Genomic DNA, 21,594 nt, shown 5'->3' on the forward strand with positions numbered 1-21,594 from the left:
TGTTGAAATGGGCCAGGTAGGTTGTCGCGGTCTCTGTTGGGCTGAAAAATGTTGTTGTGATTGAACATGAGTGGGTTGATAATGTGATGGCCCAACTGAGGGAGTGGGCAGCAACCCTTACTGAGAAAATAAAGGCCTTAAATTCTATACTCCGTTATTTGGGTTAGTGGTTAAAGGGGTCCATCCCCATGGAGACCAAAAAAGTTGTTGCTGATGTTGCAGACCATAACCTCATGGCATCCTCTACCACCTCCACGTTGATTTCGACCACCCTTATTGAAGCAACCACCACTTCTGCCTCCACGATAGTTGCTGCTGCCCTGTGAGATGATTGATTGGGAGATTGTTGACAGGAAGTATTGTAACACCGTAAATTTCCAAAACAATTTTTTGCATTTATAAAAACATAATTCATTTGTAAATCATAAAAACATCATTGTTTGAAACTCAATTTATAACATATAAAAATCCCAAGATCTCATATCATAAAAATCCCGTGTCTGTACTGATCTAGCCGGCGCCTTCCCGCGATCCTCACTAATACCTGAAACACATAACACAAAACACTGTAAGCACAAAGCTTAGTGAGTTCCCCAAAATACTACATATAACACATATTAGCCACTCGAGGCTATAACTCTATGGGTCCGTGCACCCAAAACTCTGTGAACCCTCATGTTCTAACTTTGCAAGCATGCACAACATAAATCACATAGAAGAATGCAGTGCAACAAACAATATATATAAAACACTGTATCACATAACTCTATTTACCTACTCAAGGTAAAGTATAGTGAAAAGACTAATCTTGCGTATCTCGGTAACTCGTAAATCCCTGAAATCACTAGTGCTCGATCTCCCGAGTTATAGTCCTCCTATACACAAATATATCTCTAATTAACACTTTCCCAACTAGGATTGACTAACTTTATCAAGTCAACATCGGTCAACTCTGGTCAATGGTCAATAGTCAACCTAACTTGCCGAGTCTGGCTTGGACTCGCGGAGTCCCTACGAGGACTCGATTTCTCTGAACCCCTTCCGACTCACAGAGTCACTCACCCAACTCGGTTACCCAACCCTTGGTTTGAAAACACGGAATAACTCGCTTCAACTCGCCGAGTCTGCCAATGGACTCGGCGAGTGCATTCCATGCATAACCCTAAACGACCTTCTGAGGTCATATCTGTTCCACTAGCTCATTGATCCAGTCTTTCTAAGCTTATTTATCACGTAAAGTTTATGTCTTGGCGCTCATATCACACCTATTGACTCATAAATGGTGTTTTAACCTCACACACAATGATCCCAAACCAAAACCTCCATAGACTCATAAAAAGCTTGGACAAAGAGGCACTCTGGACCTCCATGGGTCTAAATCAAGAACCCAACTCGCTTTGGGGACCATGGGAGCACTAGATCTAGTCACAAAAGGGCTCAATAAGCCCTAAATCAACATGAACATCACCTCAACAGAAAATGGTTCGAAAATAGTACCTCAAACGTGATGTTCTGGACCTCAGATCTTCAGGAAGTTAATCCTCTTGCTTCCTCTTGGCTAAAGCTTCCTTTCCCTTGCTAGACAACACCTCCAAGGTTGATAATGGCTCATCCTCTCACTCCAAACGCTCAAGTTCACTAGGGTTTCGCTCTGGGGGCTGGTGAGCACAAATGACGGCCATAAGGCCCTTTAAATAGGCCCCAAACCCGAGAAATTAGGGTTTCATTAAACAGCGTGGACTCGTCGAGTCCACGAATGGACTCGCCGAGTCCGGTCATGAAATAAAATGGACATCCGCGTCCCTACTCGGCGAGTCTTGGTGCCAACTCGCCGAGTCCCCTCATAAACCCCAAAAATATAAATGAATAAAAATATACCTAGGAATCCAGATGTTGCAAGTATGCTGAGTCACAAGATCCGTTGGGACAGAAGAGTTGTTGGAATGAACATGTGATGATACCTGAGCCTCGATTTGTTTCATCCTTTTCTCCTCGATAGTCAAGTTGGAACAAGCTTCCTACTATGTCGGGAACAGTTTTTGGTGACGAAGAATAGTGGCCACGTGATCATACTTCGAGGATAGCCCATTTATTGCATAGATCACCAAATTTATCTCGGGTACTGGGGCTTCCATGTTTTTGAGGAGAGCCGAGAGACATTTAATATGGGTGAGATATTTAGTGACACCTTCATCCCCGATTGTAATATTTCGCAATTCATTATCGATCTCAATGGCCCGAGTTTCCTTGCTGTCCCTGAAAAGTTGTATGAGACTATCCCACACATGATAAGTTGTGGAACTTTTCTTGATGATCGTTTGGAGGAGAGATTGCGAGATAGTTCCGTAAAGCCATGTTTTCACGATGTGATCAATTTCATCCCATTCGTATTTGTCACTGCGAGATGTAATAGAAGGCGATGGTTGGAGATGTTTGCTAACACCGAAACCTTTGCAGTGAGTCTCAAAGAGCTCACTCCATGCATCATAATTCACGCATTCCATATCTAAGATTAGGGGAACGAATGATTTGATGTTAGTAATTCCGTAAGGTTTATCGGAATTTTTTTATCTTTTCTGATGAAGGCATCTTGAAAGAATTGAGAAGAAGGGTAGGGAGGGATTAAGAAAACAGAGAGAAAGATGTGAGATGGCTTAAACACAGAGATCGATGGCAATAAGGATGAATTGACGGAGAAGAAAGGGTAACGAGAAAAGGCAAAAAAAGAAAAAAATAGGGTTTTATTCGCTCTCTGATACCATGCTATAACAACGATTTTCCCCCCGTGCCTCTTCTCATTACGTAAACATGTATACTCAATATAGAAGATGGGTTACACATAAAATAAAGGGTCGAACAATACAAAGGGCCCAAAAGACAAATACAAACACTAATAATAATAATAATATTGCTAACATTTTCAACCTGCCTCTTGGGAGGCACCCTGGGTAACTCCTTCGGAACACATTAGTAAACTCCCTACCAACTGGCACATATGAAACTGATGACTTCTCCCTAACCCATGTATCAACCACGTAGGCAAGATAACCCATACAACCATGTTGAATATATTGTCGAGCCTTGGCATCCGAGAAAAACCTTGACCCAATCCTGGTTCCCTTTCCATAGATGACCAGTTCTCCCCCACTTGGGGTTCAAACTACCACTCACTGACCCTCGTAGTCAATCATAGCACCAAACCTGCTCAGCCAGTCCATCTGTAGTATCATGCATACATCCCCCATGGGGATAGGAATCAAATCAATCGGATAAGGCACCCTGAAAGATCTCCAAGACACAACACTAATACACTCTAGATGCAGAAATCTCATGTTCGTTGGCGATAGAAACCCACAACATACACTTCAGCTCGTCAAGGGTCATATCAAAATCCATAGTAAAAGACTAAGCTACTAAAGGACCGAATCACGCCCGATTCGAATAACACAAGAGCATACAAAGATATCACTAAGAATGTACCTATCAGGAACATAAACATAAGCATACCATAAAATAATTGAAAAAATGGCAAAAGGAAACATACTAGTAATGACGTCCGACGCCACCCTGGTGTCCTTTGTTGTGAGATAAAAAGTGTGACCTCGAGCCCTCGGGGTCTCCACCCTGCCCTGGCGCCTATCGGTGATCCTCAAAGTAGTTGGCACTAGAGCATGCACTGGTCCCCCAGTGAGCAAAGGACAATTTGAATTAATATGGCCAACCTGATCACAGTGATAACAGATCCTAGTGGTCGATGTGGGAACCTGCTGGAAACAGTCCTTGGCGTAATGCCCTTCCTTGCAACATTTGTGGCACCCAAAAGTATATCAACAAGGACCCTCATGAACCTTGTCGCACTTGCTATAAGTACGACCCCTCTGATTCCCAAATCTCACATCAGCGGCCTTGAACTGCTTTAGCGCAGGCTACGACTGCACCGGAGTCTGCCTTTGCTCCCTCATCTAGAGCTCCAACTCAATCTCCCACCACCTAGTGGCCTCCTATAGCTCTACAAGTGTACCACAACACTAAGTAATCACAAACTGGCGGATGTCCGTCTTGAGCATGCTCAAGTACTAGGTCATCTAAGCCCGCTCAGAAGCACCAACTAAGGAAAAAACAGTGCTCTCTCAGTAAACATCTTGGTGATCTCTATCACTGACTCAATTCCCTACCTCAGGTCCAAATACTCAAGGGATAATTTCTACCTTTCAACCAATGGAACATACCTCGTGCGAAATATCTCAAAGAAATGCTCGCATGTAATAGCAGCCCTCTGCTATGAAGTATAAGAGCTAGTAACCAACCTCCACCACTCATTCGCCACAACCTGAGACGGTTCAGGGCGCACTTGAACTTTTAGTCAATTGGGTAGGAGAAATTAAAGAAACATCCCTCAACATCGGACAACCACCTCATAACAATGATCAGATCCTAAACCCCAACAAAAACTGGGGGTTTCGTATTATCGAAGTTGCGGTACTAGAAAGCTCTCTCTCCACGAACCTCAGCGGCCGCCACAGTCATGGTAGTTGCAGCAATATCAACCTCAGAAAGTGCATCGTAACGGTCTTTAAATTACTTAATTATGTAAGTCTTGTTAGACCTGAACAACTCCAATATCTGACCTTGGATAGCAGTCACAACCTCAAAAGAATCAACGCCTTAATATCATCCTTAGTCAACCATGGCCTATCCTGACCAATCGCTTCATCTCCTATATCAGATGTTCTCATGACCACCATACTGAAAATAAACCAGAAAATATCAGATGAGGCACATTTCATACCATATGATCTATTCTAAACACCAAAACCCTAAGGGTTGTGACTTCACTGATACGCATGCGGGTCCTATGTTTCCAGTAATATGGGCCCATACTACCTTCCACACCTCCAACAACACACTCCCTAGAGAAATGCTAGACATTCCTCACATGGTCGGCTTCTTTCACATAACCCATCCATGGAACTTCCAACACTTGCTAAAAAGCACCTCATAAGCACTACTTACTCCTTAGGCTATTCTAGGATCCACATCTCAGCTACCATCAACTGCTAAACGACCCCTATTGGTGCCAGCTAACTACTATATGAATACAATCACATGCAACATAACTTATAATCTTAGATTAAAAGATTATACCCTATGACAGTTGGACTCAAACAAGAGTTGTTCCATAAGACCAAATCCTTTACTCTAAAATTATTTAACCCATGTAGCATGTGACTTAACGTATTCAACTAATAGTTAATTCACACCCGAAATAGTCCTACAACAATAGGAAAGAAACTCTATAAGAAATAAGGCATCATACATTATGAAATTCTATCATGTAATTCCTAAAGATCTCTATCCTATAACTAGCATATTTTTCTACCATGTCATAACAAATAACAATATGGGTATCTTGGGGTTTACTTTCTTGCTCTAACTAATAGTACACATTTCATCCTTCCTTGGTTATTTTCCAAACAATTTTGAAAATCATTTAAATTGTTTTTAGTTCCCTAGTTTGATTCTTGATTCACACGAATGTTCATCAAATTCTCTCAAACCAAGGCTATGATACCAACTTGTAACACTCCAAAAATCAAAGAAATTTAAAATTTGCAAAATCAACCATTACCCGACACTGTTTACAAAAAGAGACATTGTTTCAAAAGCATTATTTTAAATCAGAGTTCCTATGATCCAGTGACATAAAACAGGAAGTTGTGTATGATCATGCCTTTGCTTTCCCACAATCCTCAGATGTACCTGAAACGATAAACTAAAGCCGGTAAGCTAAAGCTTAGTGGGTTCCCCCAAAGTACCAGTACACCACATAGCAAACAAGCATACAAATATGAGCATCCAACCTGACTGGACCGCCTCGCAGAGCCTACAACCTATTTGGACCGCTCTGTGAGCCTTCCGTATGACTGGACCGCCTAGCAGGACCTACAGCCTATCCAGACCACTCTACGGGCGACCGGCCTGACTGGACCACCTAGCAGAGCCTACAACCTATCCGGTCATCCCCAAGTGTCTTGGCCTACATCACAAAGCATGACCGCTTTAACCTAACACAATATGTCGACATATGCAATAAATGAAGATAAACACAGAGCCAACAAATACAGATAATCATACAGATCTACTAAACAACTGCAAACTAGCATAATACTATCCTAATCGAGATAAATAATCTAGTGGGTCGGTATTGGTGGCTTCGACCCATGGGTACAGTGAGGAAAACTCACCTCTCAGTTGGAATGCATGTTGAATAAATATCTGCTCCAAAAACGACTTAATGATCACCTAACCAAAACCAAGGACATAATCTTAATTAACAGCTCAAAATACCCAAAATACCCTTAGGTAAATTTTAGTCAAAACTCTGGTCAAAGGTCAAGGTCAATGAGTCAACTCAACTGAGTATGCGGGACATACTCAGCTCCTACGTTGGGCGTACTAAAGCTTTGACTGGAATCAGGCGGTTGACCCCGTACGCGTGGCACACATTGAGTTATGCACAACTTATGCACCAAAACCCTTTTTCCTTAATACGAGCTTAATGCATTAAGCTCTCACGTCCAAATTGCAGATCTAAGGCCAAAATACCATTAAGAGTTTTAGCTTTTAGCGGCGACAAATATGTCGCTGATATTACGTCAGTGCGGATAAGGGACCCCAATCGTTGGATTGAATATTTGATCAAATGGCTTAGATGTAACGGAGGGGGAAAACGCGGATTCGGATGCTTACCCTTTAGCGACTATAGCAAGAGTCGCCGCTAAAAGTGCATGTCGCCAGTAATAGTGTCGCCGCTAAAGGGTGATATTTTTGTAGTGTAAAAACTTTTTGGAAAAGTCAGAAAATCTAACTTTTTGCAACTTTTCCTAAAATATTTTTGACCTTTCAAAAAATAACCCATACACCCCTTTGACTTGGTCGATATAAAAGTTTCCTCCATTTCACCATATTAATTTACTAATCATGACATCTTATTTTTATTCAATTCAATCCAATCTAACCATTAAATTATCTGCTTCGATACAAACCGGATTTCATGCAAAAGATGATCGCTAACATTTTAAAATACTAATCATCTTGTCCCCATATACTTTACTTTAAACATGACAGCCAATCCATGATTACTTGCTCCAATTTAAATAAAAAAATGCATCATAATTGCCCATTATCAAATTAAGTAAACTGATGAAATTATTGTTTTATGCTATTTTTAAATTTCAAAACCTTTTTTTTATAAATAAACATGATTCCTCCGCTCAATCATTTGGATTTTCATGTTATTAAATTAATTCATGGAAAACAAAAACTTATGACCATCTTTTTATAAGCAAATATCTTTATTTTGTTGGGCTTACATTAAAATAGGAAAACCTAGAAAGGTCTAAAATCAAACAAAATAAACATAAAAGGTTTTTATGTGGATTTAATCAACAAAATTGAATTATTATTATTAAGTCAAGTTATTAATTTAAAGCGTTTGATATGTTTAACTCTAAATAATATCTATTTTACTTTTATGTCAAACCGATTAAATAAAAAAAAATCAGTTAAAAATAAATCAAACTTGCCAAAAAATCAAAAAATGTTTTTGATTTATACAATTTGTAGAACTGTTTTATCCAAAATTTAAAATGTTTTCATAAATCACATAGCTTTATACTATATATAACAAATTCTTCAGTATAGACGAAATAAACAAGCTTCTTATTCCAACCCTTATTGGTAAGGACAAGAAATTATTCGTTTCGATTTAAAACAACTTTAAAACATTATCTATTTATCGCTTTTCCAATTTTTGTTATGATAATCTTAAATAATCCACTTACTATTACGTAAATACAAGTTTAGTTGTAAATGATGCCTCCACTTCCCATTCATTAACAAACAAACATTTTAAAAATCATGGCCGGTGGTGGCGGCACCAATCAATGGCTAAGACCGGGCCATCATGGACCCACGGTCGGTGCCAGCACAAATTCTCTATACATAGGACCCTTCTTAGCCATATGTTTAAATGTTTAATCAACCTCACTTAAAAATTTAAATAATTATATTATTTTAATATTCTGAATTTAAGCGCTATATAACACATTCTTGAAACCATTCACAAATCACACTTTCAGCAATTCAACCATCTCATCTTTTGACTTTTAGCTTCAAAGAGTTGTAAAAATGGTGAAGTTGACAATCGGTAGCATTGGTGACTCTTTTAGCGCAGGTTCAGTCAAGTCTTACTTGGCTGAGTTCATTGCCACCCTTCTTTTCGTGTTTGCGGGTGTCGGGTCAGCTATTGCTTATGGTATGTTATATACATTTCTTTCTTAAACCATATAAAATGAAAACATATGCATTCTTTTCATTACAATCTATCTAACGTATAATGGAGTTTTATAAACTTTTCAGGTAAGCTCACAGCAGATGCAGCACTAGACCCCGCAGGATTAGTTGCAGTGGCAATAGCCCATGCATTTGCACTCTTTGTTGGGGTTTCAATAGCAGCCAACATCTCCGGAGGCCATTTGAATCCAGCTGTCACCTTCGGATTGGCTATTGGTGGTAACATCACCATCATAACCGGTTTATTTTATTGGATTGCCCAACTTCTTGGATCCATCGTCGCATGTTTCCTCCTACAATTTGTCACCGGTGGCCTGGTAAGTTTTCATATATCATATCTTCGGTGCTAACTAAAACAACTTCTGATTCAAAATCTTGGATTTGTATTTACATATTTGGAATTTGACAGGCCGTTCCAACCCACGGAGTTGCTAGTGGGATGAGCAGTATTCAAGGAGTTGTGTTTGAGATCATCATAACTTTTGCTCTTGTCTACACAGTCTATGCAACCGCTGCTGACCCTAAAAAAGGATCACTCGGAACCATTGCACCCATCGCAATCGGTTTCATTGTTGGAGCCAACATTTTGGCTGCTGGAGCTTTCAGCGGTGGCTCAATGAACCCAGCTCGATCATTCGGCCCTGCGGTCGTTAGTGGTGACTTTTCACAAAACTGGATTTACTGGGTCGGCCCACTTATCGGTGGTGGGTTGGCTGGATTAATCTATGGTGATGTTTTCATTGGATCGTATGAGGCACTTCCAGCCTCAGGAGACTATGCTTAAGTATATTCTTGTTCTACTCACTTTCTTTTGGGTTTGTATTTCATGTACTTTTGCTTAAAGGTCGAGGATGTACATCCTTATTGTGAGGGCCATTCAAGAATTGTGGAGGGCAGGGTAAAATGAAGAATTGTAAAATAATCTTATGTAATCTTGAACTTGTACTCGGTTTTTCTTGGTTTCTTTGGAAGAATTTCATGCTTGCAATTTCGAAATGTGAATGAAAAAGAAGTTCCCATAATATGCACTTGTAGTTGTTGGTTTACAAATTGTTCTGTCGCTATTTATTTCTACAAATTGTTCTGTCGCTATTTATTTCTTTAAATAACTTACTATCACAATTATATATATATATATATATATATATATATATATATATATATATATATATATATATATATATATATATATATATATATATATATATATATATATATATAGTAGGTGTGAAACCCATGTATTACACGGGTTGATTAAAAAAATATATCAATGTTTAAATATTAAGAATTTTTTATGATAAAATTTCAAAATAAATAAACATATTCAACTAATGAATAAATAGAATCACTATTAAGAATATCATCCATCCATAATATCAATGATTGTTTTGTTATATTCATTAAATTTATTATCATATTCAATGTATTTTAATATATCTTATATATTTTTTAAGATTCTTTGCATTTATTATCACATTAAAATATATTTAATACTTTACATATATAAATTTAGTATTATGTGGCATATTGATTTATTTAATTCAAAAAAACCACAAAATGACATGTGGATTTAAATTTAATCAAAAAATTTACAAAATTACTTGTGGTAAATTTAACGAGAATATGACATTTGGCAAAATGATCTTTATTTATTAGGATATATATATATATATATATATATATATATATATATATATATATATATATATATATATATATATATATATATATATATATATATTATAGAAATTATAGTAAACTTCCATAATTTTTGTTTATTTTAATCCCTGGACTTTATATTTGTTTTGGCAGAATTGATCCCTGTATTTTAGTAACTTTGGTTCTCATTTTTTAGCCATTTTGACACTTTTGTTCCTTGTAATCGATATTTTTACATTTTTTAGGAACCTTTTAATATTTAAAGTTTGACGACAAAACTTTAACGGTTTGACAACTTTGATCCCTTTTCCATTTAGGAACCTTTTAATATTTAAAGTTTGGCAACAAAACTTTAACAATATGACAACTTTGGTCCTCATCTTTTAGCCATTTGACACTTTTGGTCATTGTAATCGAGGAACCTTTTAATATTTAAAGTTTGGCCACAAAACTTTAACGGTTTGATAACTTTGATGCCTTTTCTATTTAAGAACCTTTTAATATTTAAAGTTTGGTCACAAAACTTTAACGGTTTGACAACTTTGGTCCTCATTTTTTAGTCATTTTGACACTTTTGATCCTTATAATCGATATTTTTATATTTTTTAGGAACCTTTTAATATTTAAAGTTTGGCCACAAAACTTTAACGGTTTGACAACTTTGATCCCTTTTCTATTTAGGAACCTTTTAATATTTGAAGTTTGGCCATAAAACTTTAACGGTTCGACAATTTTGATCCCTTTTCTAAAAACTTGCTAATTCCTACCGCTTTAATTGTTTACCATTTTGACACTTCTGGTCCTTGCAGTCAAAACTTTTACATTTTTTCATAAAAACATGAACAAAACAGTCTGGGGCAAAGCCCGGGCTTGTCATCCTTGCACTTTCTACGTCTGTCATATTTATCGATTCGAAAACAACATTGAAAGCTTCTGGCCCTCGCGTAGCGGTGATAACCTTTCTAGTTAATAATTAAATATTTTTGAACATATTTGAAATATAACATAAACGAAAGAATAACAAGACAACACTAGATTATAGGGATGAGCTTTAAAAACGGACTGTCGGTGTCAACATGGGGGGCGTGGAAAGGGGGCAAAGTGGGCAACTGTAAATGACTCAATTTTTTTATTATATATTTTCATTTAAAAATAAAAACTTATAATAAAAATAAGAGCCTTTTTTCTGGTTCGTCCTGGGCCTTTGAGGATATTTAATTCCTTAGAACCAGCCCTGGGTGTCAATGTCGGTTCCGGTTCCTGTCCTGATTTTTCAGTTACTTTTTAAACTAGATATGTTGTAGAAGCTATGTTGTCTTCCCGGCCTTAGATTATCTAATATTTTAACAAAAATATGAATTTTTACATTCTAAAATGACGTACAAATATTAAATTACATTCTGAAAAAAAAATAATTTAAGTCATTCCGACTTTATATGAGCGAGTTATGCGTATTTTAAAAAGAATGACAAATTAAAAAAAATATATATTGAAACGGAAAAATCACAACATTGATATATTGTTTTCTGAGGTCTATAGTTGATTCAATATCTAACTAAAATATGTGTTTGTATAGTTTAAAATAAAATGAAGTACAAACCCCAAATTACATTCTATAAAAAAAAATTAGTTAATTATGACTTTATATGAGTAATTTATGCACATTTAAAAAAATACGGGACATTAAAAAAACAAAAAGATGCAAGAAATAGAAAATACACACCATTGGTATTCTATCTTTTAAAGTCTACATCTAATTTAATATCTAACCAAAATATGTGTTTGTATAGTCTATAAAATGAAGTATAAACCTCAAATTACATGTTGGAAGAAAATTAAGTAATTTTAACTTTATATGAATGAGTTACGTGCATTTTAAAAATCAGTACAAATTTCGGTCCGATTTTAGTTTTTTAGAACCGAACCGGTTTTGGAGTAGAGAACCGGTAATCGAAACTTATTACTAAATTTTGTTCGATTCCGGTCCGGGTTTTTTTTTGAAAACTTATGGTTTTTAAGTAAAATAAAACTTAGGGCTTTTCCCAACCGATTATGTAAAACTTAAGATTTTTTGGTATTTTCCCTTCCTTTCTTGAAACGAATTTATTTACACAAATGATATTCGTATATCTATAAAAACAAATTATTTAATAACTAAACATATAAGTATCGTAATATAATTATAAAATATGTATTGTATGTACATTATATGTATAAAATAAATTTTTTACTTATTTTTATATGTAAAAAAATTATGTACAAAAAATGTATTTTTATATATTTCTATATGTATAAAAATCGTATTTGATATATCATCTTTTGTATGTATTTTATGTTTTCTAAAATATAGGTATATGAATACGATTTTATGCAATCACAAATACATAAAAATATATTTGTAACACTCGGTTTCGGATTTGCTTCTTTATTCGGGGTTGTGACCCAATCTTCATTGGTCATGAGGCTTAGGGCCTTAGGGAAAGAAGAATTTAACCCTTCTCGGGTGTAGGTGTTATGGTTTAAGTGATCCAAGTGTTCGATTGTGTCTTCGAAGGTCAAGAGTATAATCGTAATTTGATAATTCGGTCTTTTATGAATTTTGGATTTAATTCTAGGTTGGTTTTTAGACTAAATAAAGTTTATGGAAGTGTAGGGCTTCTTGTTACCTTTTCGTTGATATAAAAACGTCGAAAACGGATAAGAGATGCAAAAGTTATGAACATTTGAAGTTAGAGGGGTGTTGGGCCAAAATGGGTACACATGGCGTACAAGGGAGGTACGTATGGCGTACATGAGAATTTTGACGCGTGTATTTGGGAACACAGCCCAGATTAAAACCCTAAATTAGGGTCTTGGACCGTATTTAAAGACCTTAACTCACCTCCAACCCGATGGTTGATTGGACCCAACATGTTGTTGTATATATTATCTGTTTGTGTGATGGTACTTTGGGGGAACTCACTAAGCTTTAGCTTATGATTTTAGCTTACTGTTTCATGTACTTCTGATGACCGCGTGAAGACGAATGCATAACCGTACACATCCTCTATTTTATGCTTTATGATTTTTTGATACTCTGACATTGATAAACAATTTAGAAACAATGATTTTCTAAACCTTTTATGACTATGGGTTGTTTGAAAAGTTTAAATTTATTGTGATTTTTGAGTCGTTACTACTTGAATAATTACTTCCGCATATTAGAGTCCCATGTCTCCGTTATTGGGGTTTCCATAATGGATTTTATTGCATTAAGTTTCCTTAATGGTCCTACGCAAGCATCTTCTTCTCTTGCCTCTTTTTAGATCATCACTTGGAACTTTGCATGCTTTGGGAAATTTGAAAAGATACGGGGTCTGCGACATAAAAAAACATTAATTGACCTTATTTGTCGTTCAAATGTCTCACATTCCATTGAATGGTAGCCTTCTTGTATTATGAACATTAATAGCGTCAACGCTTAGGCTTCATTTATTGTTTGCACCATTCTCTCAACCGCCCCTTTTAAATTTCAACCGTGCAAGGATATTATGATTTCAAAGGTTCCTTTTGGTCGAAATCCACAAAGTCTTCGAATTTTGTTATTGTAGATGCAAGGTCCTTAACCCCACACCTTTTTAGCTCCATCTTCGGCCGCACTTTCAATTCATTAAAGAAATACACAAAAGGATCCTCATCGTATAAGACATGGGTTTCAAAGTGAAGGTTGTGAATTCCTTTACAAAATCATAAATGGTTCCCATTTGATTTCCACTGACAAATCTCGGCTTCTATAGTTCCATTCTCCATGTAAATTTTCTTTTGAGTTCATGAATAAAATCATTCCAAGTATTTGTAACATACACCTTCTTTAATGTTGGTAGGACGATGTTGCCACCATAATGTCATGTGAAACACCCTGTAACACCCCAATTTGTAAATGTGTAAGAATAAAAAGAATGTGTAGTTTTTTCTTTAAAAGGGGTTGCTTATATGTTAATAACCCTTAAATATGTTGGTAAATACCATGTTGGAGAGTTGTGTAGTTTCGAGAAAATTTGTTGAATTTTTATTCATTTAACTATTAACCGATAGCTAGTGTTTGATATTATGGAAATGAGACTTAATAGAGTCAAAAGGATTAAATTTAGCTGCTAGCCAAGATTCGATGTTTGATATTCATTTATTGTTTCCATCCTACGATCAACCATACCCAAAATTACATTTTCAAGGCCATATATCTCTAAGTAGTATTCATATTCTAATAGTTCCCCGTGAGCAGATAGATTGGAATCTCTAACAAGGCAAGCATGTCTCATAAACAATTGATAGCAACGTCATCATCAACACTTGTAAAAATGTCTTTCTCACCTACATACCTATAATTCTACAAATAATCTTACTAAATAATTTCCATTATTATTTCATATACAAAATCTTGAGGCACAAATGAGATTAAAGTACCTCCTTGGTTGTTGCTTCTTATACATGATAGATTTCCACTGACCCTCTTCCACTATATTGTTTTCCACTGAATTAATTTCTCCAACGACTTATCGATTCCCCACACCACATCTATGTATAAGGACACTATGTACAACATTCTAGCAATGTTTAGCAAGTGTTGGACATCACTTTCGTCCATTATCTCTATAACATATTTCAAGTTAAGATGTTGGAAGATTAAACTCATATTAACACTAACTTCTTAACCGAAACAACCTAGACACGTCTACATATGTGGGCATTTAATAATTCATAATTCTTAACATTTAGCTTAACATATCGAGTTTGGTCATTGATTGCCTGCCACAACCCACTAACACAAAGAACCACAAAAAAGCCATTCCATAAACTCATTTGGGATGAAAAAAAAGTTCTTTGAATTGTTCCTAGATATGTGTGTGATGATGTGAAGACTAAACCCTATCTTTTATAAAGAAGATTGACAATTCCACACATTTCACATTGGGTTTTACATTAGGGACCTATCTAGGAATGGAAAATACGAGTGGGGAGACTAAAAAGGTGGAAAATGACAATGTATTTCACAAAGTCCACACATTTGCAGATTGTAGTAAATCTCCTATGAAATATGTGGTTGTTTCAAGGAACAAATAAGATTTTAATCTTTTTTAGCAGATTAATAAAAAAATGATTAGATTTGTTCATGTTCTCCTTTTTTTTTTTTTTTCTCTCTATTTTAGGAATTCTGTCTGTAAGCCGATTTAGACCACTACAATATCTTTATGCGGCGAAAGATAACAATGTTTCACGTGGCATACCATAATTGGCTACTGACCAATCCTTTTGTGTACACTTTGACACCATTATTCAATAACAGTAACAGCGTCAATCAATTATTTTCTATCATTAAAAACTTATAATAATAACAATAATAATAATTTTGTTGATTAATTTATACACAGCAATCAGATCAGATCTTTGTTGTCGGATCGAAGATTGAAACAGAAGCATTGAATATAGGGTTTCGGTTTACGAATCAGTGGTTTCTCTCGAAATCAAAATTAAATGGATTCTTTCGAGAGTACTAATTGGGATCTAATCGATTACAGCAGTCTCATCAACGATGTCGCATCCACCGATCTTTATTGGGGTGACCAGAGGTAACTCACTGCTTTTATCCCCTGTCTCTCTACAGATTCTTTCTGGTTCTATCTGTTGTGAAAAATCAATTAGGATTTAAAGATTTTCGTATATGAATTCGGATTTTAGGGTAGAAATGTTGCTGATTTCATAGGTGTTAGATTTTCACGAACTAATTCACGAAGAGTAAGATCTTTGGTGTTAATAGGTTAAGTTTTGCTGTTCTTAGTTAGAATTAGGGCAAAACATATGTTTATGATAACATCTAAGTTGAGTTGTGAATCTTTTTCATGGATTCGAAATAAAATTTGTTTGATTTACAACTTTGGCTTGTGAATGCAGCGCTGCAATCCCCGTTGATGCTCCACTTGCTAGCCTTGCACCATTAGATGAGTGTGCTGAAAAAGAATGCTCAAGAAAGAGGTTTTACTCTTTTCATTTCAACATACTTTCATAAAAGATCAATATATCAATGTGATTACAAAAATATGTTAGAAAGAGAGAGATTTCAGACAAATTTGACAATGAAACTTCATAAACATTCAATTACATAACAGGGGAAGAAGTAATTCGTGCAGCAGGGCAGAGAATAAAGCATGCCGTGAGAGGCAAAGGAGGGAGAAACTGAACGACAGGTTTTTTCTTTATGAATCATATCATTTAGAAATAATAAAATACTTCATTTTTGTTGTTTGATTAAATATAATTGTTTATCTTTTCAGGTTTTTAGAATTGAGCTCTACTTTAGAACCTGGGAGACCTGTCACCAATGATAAATTAGCAATACTTGGAGATGCAATCCGAGTTTTGAATCAACTAAAATCTGAATCTCAGGAATGCAAAGAGATGAATGAGAAATTATTGGAAGAGATTAAAACATTGAAGGTTAGTTCATTTTTTTTAAATAAATTTTTCTCTGAGAGAACTCTAAATGTTGCTTTTGTCATGACATTCTAAAACCAAATAGGCAGAAAAGAATGAACTTCGTGAAGAGAAACTTGTTTTAAAGGCGGAAAAAGCAAAAATGGAACAACAGGTCAAAGCGTTGACCAATCATACACCTCATGGATTCATGACACCTCATCCAGCAAGCAAGTTGCCTGTTTTTCCAGGCTATGGCTACATTCCAATGTGGCAGTATTTACCACAATCTGCACAAGATACATCTCATGATCATGAGCTCAGGCCACCTGCTGCTTAATTTGGTCACACTGACTGGACTGAACTGGATTGGACTGGATAAAGGTATTTCAGATTATGAGGATGAGAAGGGCATTTACGTCTTTTGCACAAGTGAAAGATTGAGAGTGAAACCGTGTCTCGTCTTCTTAAAAGAATTGCAAATTTTGGGTTGAAAAATTGTTGTCTTATTGTACTTTGTAAATACTAGTGCTTTATTGCAGTTTGCATTTTCTTATTATTAGAGACAAGTAGGGTTTAATGTAGGAGGAATTTATTTATATTGGATAGAAATAAATAAATAAATAAATAACCTTCATTGTTTTATACTTGTAGCTCTTGAAATGATTAACTCTCTTCATGAATTGTTGTCTACGTATGCTTTCTAAGGTATCATTGCAAGAAAGGAATGCTACTTAAATTTCATCTTGGAAAATGTTAGTAGGTGCCAAAATAGTCTTAAGCTAGTGATAAGATCATTGCATTGAACAAACCACAATGCAAGTATCATATCGTTAGTTTAAGACTAATCATATAGTTTCTTGTTTAGAAGAAGGAAGAACAAGGAAGGAAAAAGAAAATCCTAGAGATTCAAACATGGGGGATCCGAATGTCCCTAATGGGGAAGGAGGAATCATAGGCTCTTTAGGATCCGAATCATAATAAAGAGCAAACGAATCATTGATTTGATTATAATTCAAATGACAACAAAGGAAATATGAACTTGAAATCAAACAGCGAAAGCGTATAGATATACATTTGCAGATATATAAGTTTATTATTTAATATTTATATACCTACAATATGAAAAAAAAAAAAAAAAAAAAAAAAAAAAAAAAAAAAAAACTATGTAATGGTTAAAAAAAATATTAAAAATATTGTATTATCTTTATAAAATTTATATTTTATAATGAGATGTCATTAAATATTTAATAAAATAATTAATTAGTAGAGAAATAAAAATATCTAAAACTAACTTATAATTAAAGGGTTAAAATGAAATATGGTTAAAGTAAAGAGGATTATTATGTACAAGTTAGTAAAGTATATCGACCACTCAATATATATTATATTGAATGCTAAAATAAAATAAAAAGTAAATAAAATATCTAGTCCAACGTTATTAAGTGCTAATAAAAAATAGGGAAAATGACTTAAGAGCCCAACGAAGTTTTCAAACCGTTCAAAAAACCCCAATCATGTTTTGTTTGTTCAAAAAAACCCAACAAACTTAACATTTTGTTTAAAAAGGCCAACTAAGTTACACTTTCAAATAAGAGAAACAGATGCGTGGCTTATTACCGTATCGGGAAAATGACTTGTTAGACCAAGAAAGTTTCGAAAAAGTTTAAAAAACTCCAATCATGTTTTGACTGGTCAAAAAAACCCCAACAAACTTAAACAAAACAAAACTGAAAATTTTTAAACGGTTTTGAACTTTATTGAACTTTTTAGACAAAATGTTAAATTCGTTAGATTTTCTTGAACAAACAAAACATGATTGGGGTTTTTTGAATGGTTTGAAAACTTTGTTGGGCCTTTAAATCATTTTCCCTAAAAAATATATACAATAGTAAGCTATAAAAAAACTTCTATTGGAGACGCTTTTAAGGTATCTTGAGCCGTACACCAAAACTCATTTTTACACCATTTTGGTGTGAAGTCATCTCTAACACCACTTTATTTCACACGCCATTTTGATGTAAAGGAATAATATAACACCAAATTTGGTGTTATAGGATTTATTTGCACTAAAATGGTGCAAAACTTTCATGTGTCACTCTTATTCTATCTTCTTTGATGTTTATTCAACTTTAATTATATTTACTTGATATTAATTAATTATAACTCGTAAGTTACTATCCCCGCTTCACAGGGGACTAAACTTGCATAACTACGAAAGTGTATGTAACATCTAAATGTTGATACTTGATCTTTCAATGTTTTGAAATAAATAAAGAATGGTAAACTTCATTTTATAGTTGGTCATGGCGTGAGAAAGAGTGTCTCACGACATAACATTCGGCTGAATTGTGTATCCATCCTTGAGGCTCACAACATGACACATAGGTGCTCACATTATGAGAGCATGCTAACCCTAATCATGTGTTTTGCGCCCTATTTAAAGGAAATGTGAGGTTAGGACTTGCAAACCCTTAGCCTCCATCACTTCCTTCCTGCCAAAATAGATTTTAGCATTTATTGGTGATCTTGGAGAGCTTTTGGTGGTTTTGGCTGTTAGAAAAAGAAGAAGACACCTTGGGGGCATCACTTGTGGCAAGCAAGTTCCTTCCTCAACATCTTTTTATGTTTTTGGACCCTAATAAGTCCTATAGCTCTTGCCTTTATCTTTATTGCATGTTAGATCTAAGATTTGGTCTTTTCTCTTCATGGTGGAGTGGATAGCATGCATGATATCCATAAAGTTAGAAACTTTATAGATCATTGAGGCCTTTTCTGTAGTGTAAGTTTCAGATCTGAGGTTTGGTGTTGGTTTTAGACTCCAAGCATGAGTCTTAGCCTCGTTTTCTCCTTGTTGATCTAGTTAGTGTTTAAGTCATGCGTGAATAAAAAGCTTTGATTTTTATGGTCCATAGGGTTGGGGAACACCATTTGGAAAATCTCAAGTAGTAGCTTAAGGGATTAAGAGTTTAATGCTCAAAGCTGCTCAAAACGAATCTCACGACGTGAGAAATGGCATGTCACATCGTAAGAAGAGAGCGTTCAGGATTATTTTGTCCTGGTTCGGTCATAACATGACCTATGGATGATCACAACATGACCATTGGCTGAAGTTGACCATGGTTGACTTTTGGTTAAAACTAAGGTTTTAATAATATAAGGTGATAAGGTATGACTTTACTTTTGTTAGGTGTCTTGTTGATCCTATCTATCCTCTGTGTGAAAGTTGTGTTGCTAGCTGCTATTCAGGATGTGAGTCTTCTTACTACTAGTTGGGTCTTTATTGTTGTTTGTTGTTATATTTGAATTGAATTGCTAATAACTTTGGAATTGCTGAGAACCCCTAGGGTTGCTGATAAACCTTAAAACGTGTTGTTAATGCACAAGGTGTGTTGTTAACCCACTGAACTGATAATCCCCAGGTTCCTGATAACATATAGTTCTTTATTATGCTATGTTGTATGGATATTTTAGGGGAAGGGGAGGAAGGGAGGGACTCACTAAGATTTATTCTTACGGTTGTGGATTAAATGTGTTTCAGTACCTCGTATGATCGCGAAAAGACGAAGGCATGACTGTACACTCTGTCTTGCAGATCTTATTATGATATCAATGTTTTTGATACTCTGATTTGGGATAACTATATTGATACACTTGAGATTTCTTGATTTGGTTTTATGATGCTTGAGATTTTTTCTAAAGTTAAAATGAAAATTTGTTGTGAAATTTGGGTTGTTAAACTGTCGAGAGAAAACTTGAAAGTATACAAAAGTCATATGGCTAAAGTGTGAAACCAAACACTTTGTTAGGTAGGGATCATTTTTGCATTGTTTTTAAACATAATCTGTAAATTTTATAAACATATGGCATGTTTCTACAATATATATATATATATATATATATATATATATATATATATATATATATATATATATATATATATATATATATATATATATATATATATATATATGTATGTTTAGGTTCTATGGAAAACAAAAAACCCTAAAAATCATTAAAATGCATAAAAAAAATACTTAGAGATCACAGAACTTTTTTTTGAATTTTTTTTTTTATCAAAAAATCACAACTTTTAGGTCAAAATCACTGAAAAAAAAATTTGAAAAAAAAATTGATTTTTATATTTTTCTTTTCAATGAAATTGTAAAAAATGCTGTGATTTTTTAATAAAAAAATTCAAAATTTTTTTTTTGTGATGTCTTGGTAGTTTTTTTTATGTATTTTTATGATTTTTAGAGTTTTTTTAAGGTTTTTTTGTTTTCCAAATAACCCTTCCCTATATACACACACGAAAGTCTTAAACATATGATAAAAATATTCTTCACATGGACCTTTTCTATAAAGTATAGGGACTGATTTTTTTTTTTTTTTTTTTTAATTTATTTTGTACATAGGGACTAAAACTGCCAAAATCCTAAACTATTTTGGGCAAAACATGTAACCAATATGTGTAGGAACGAAATAAACAATATATTATAGTGGAGGGGGGAGGGGTAATCTGCAATTATTTTATTAGGTAGAGACTATTTTTCTATTTTTTTTTCAAGTAATCTACAAATTTTATAAATATACGGATCATTTATGCAATAAATAAATAAATAAATATTATACATGGATATTTTCTACAAATAATAAGAATAGTTTTTATAATTTATTTTTTACACTTAGACCAAATGAAAATCTTACTTACACTACTAAAAAAAAGCGCTATTTCCGAGGGACATTTTCCTCAGAAATTCTTAGGAAAACGGCATTTCCGAGGAAATGCCGAGAAAATCCTGTACGTCGGTAAAACCCTCCTAGGAAATGTTTTGTAAGGGATTTCCGAGGAACTTTCTGACTCATTACCTAGGAAATGGTTTTGTCGTAAGTACTGAGGGTTTTCCTAGGAATTTTGTTTCCGAGGAATTTCCTAGGAAGATCATTTCCGAGTAATTTCTAAGGAAGATTATTTCCGACGGATTTCCGAGGAAGTTTATTTCCGATGAATTTCCGAGGAAATTATTTTCGAGGAATTTCCAAGGAAGTTTATTTCCGACGAATTTCCAAGGAAGTTTATTTCTGATGAATTTCCAAGGATTATTTTTGAGGGATCTCCGAGGAAATTTTTTC

At 34.7% G+C, this 21,594-nt stretch overlaps 2 protein-coding genes across 2 annotated transcripts; both read left to right on the forward strand.

Annotated features, from left to right (window-relative positions):
* The first annotated feature begins 8,113 nt into the window (after positions 1-8,113).
* On the forward strand, positions 8,114-9,377 carry LOC145000305 (putative aquaporin TIP-type RB7-5A). Its single transcript, XM_078959503.1, has 3 exons — positions 8,114-8,317; positions 8,422-8,672; positions 8,765-9,377. Exons 1-3 carry the CDS (start codon positions 8,191-8,193, stop codon positions 9,137-9,139), a joined length of 753 nt encoding a protein of 250 aa, XP_078815629.1. The 5' UTR covers positions 8,114-8,190; the 3' UTR covers positions 9,140-9,377.
* A 5,983-nt stretch (positions 9,378-15,360) lies between these two features.
* Positions 15,361-17,106, forward strand: LOC145000306 (transcription factor bHLH104-like). The gene is made up of 5 exons (XM_078959505.1): positions 15,361-15,620; positions 15,943-16,023; positions 16,158-16,235; positions 16,323-16,485; positions 16,568-17,106. The coding sequence occupies exons 1-5, from the start codon at positions 15,526-15,528 to the stop codon at positions 16,799-16,801; spliced, it is 651 nt and encodes a 216-aa protein (XP_078815631.1). The 5' UTR covers positions 15,361-15,525; the 3' UTR covers positions 16,802-17,106.
* The last annotated feature ends 4,488 nt before the right edge of the window (positions 17,107-21,594 follow it).

The sequence above is a fragment of the Lactuca saligna genome, chromosome 6 (genome assembly GCF_052625555.1).
Source record: "Lactuca saligna cultivar CGN05327 chromosome 6, ASM5262555v1, whole genome shotgun sequence".
NCBI classification, from domain to species: Eukaryota; Viridiplantae; Streptophyta; class Magnoliopsida; order Asterales; family Asteraceae; genus Lactuca; species Lactuca saligna.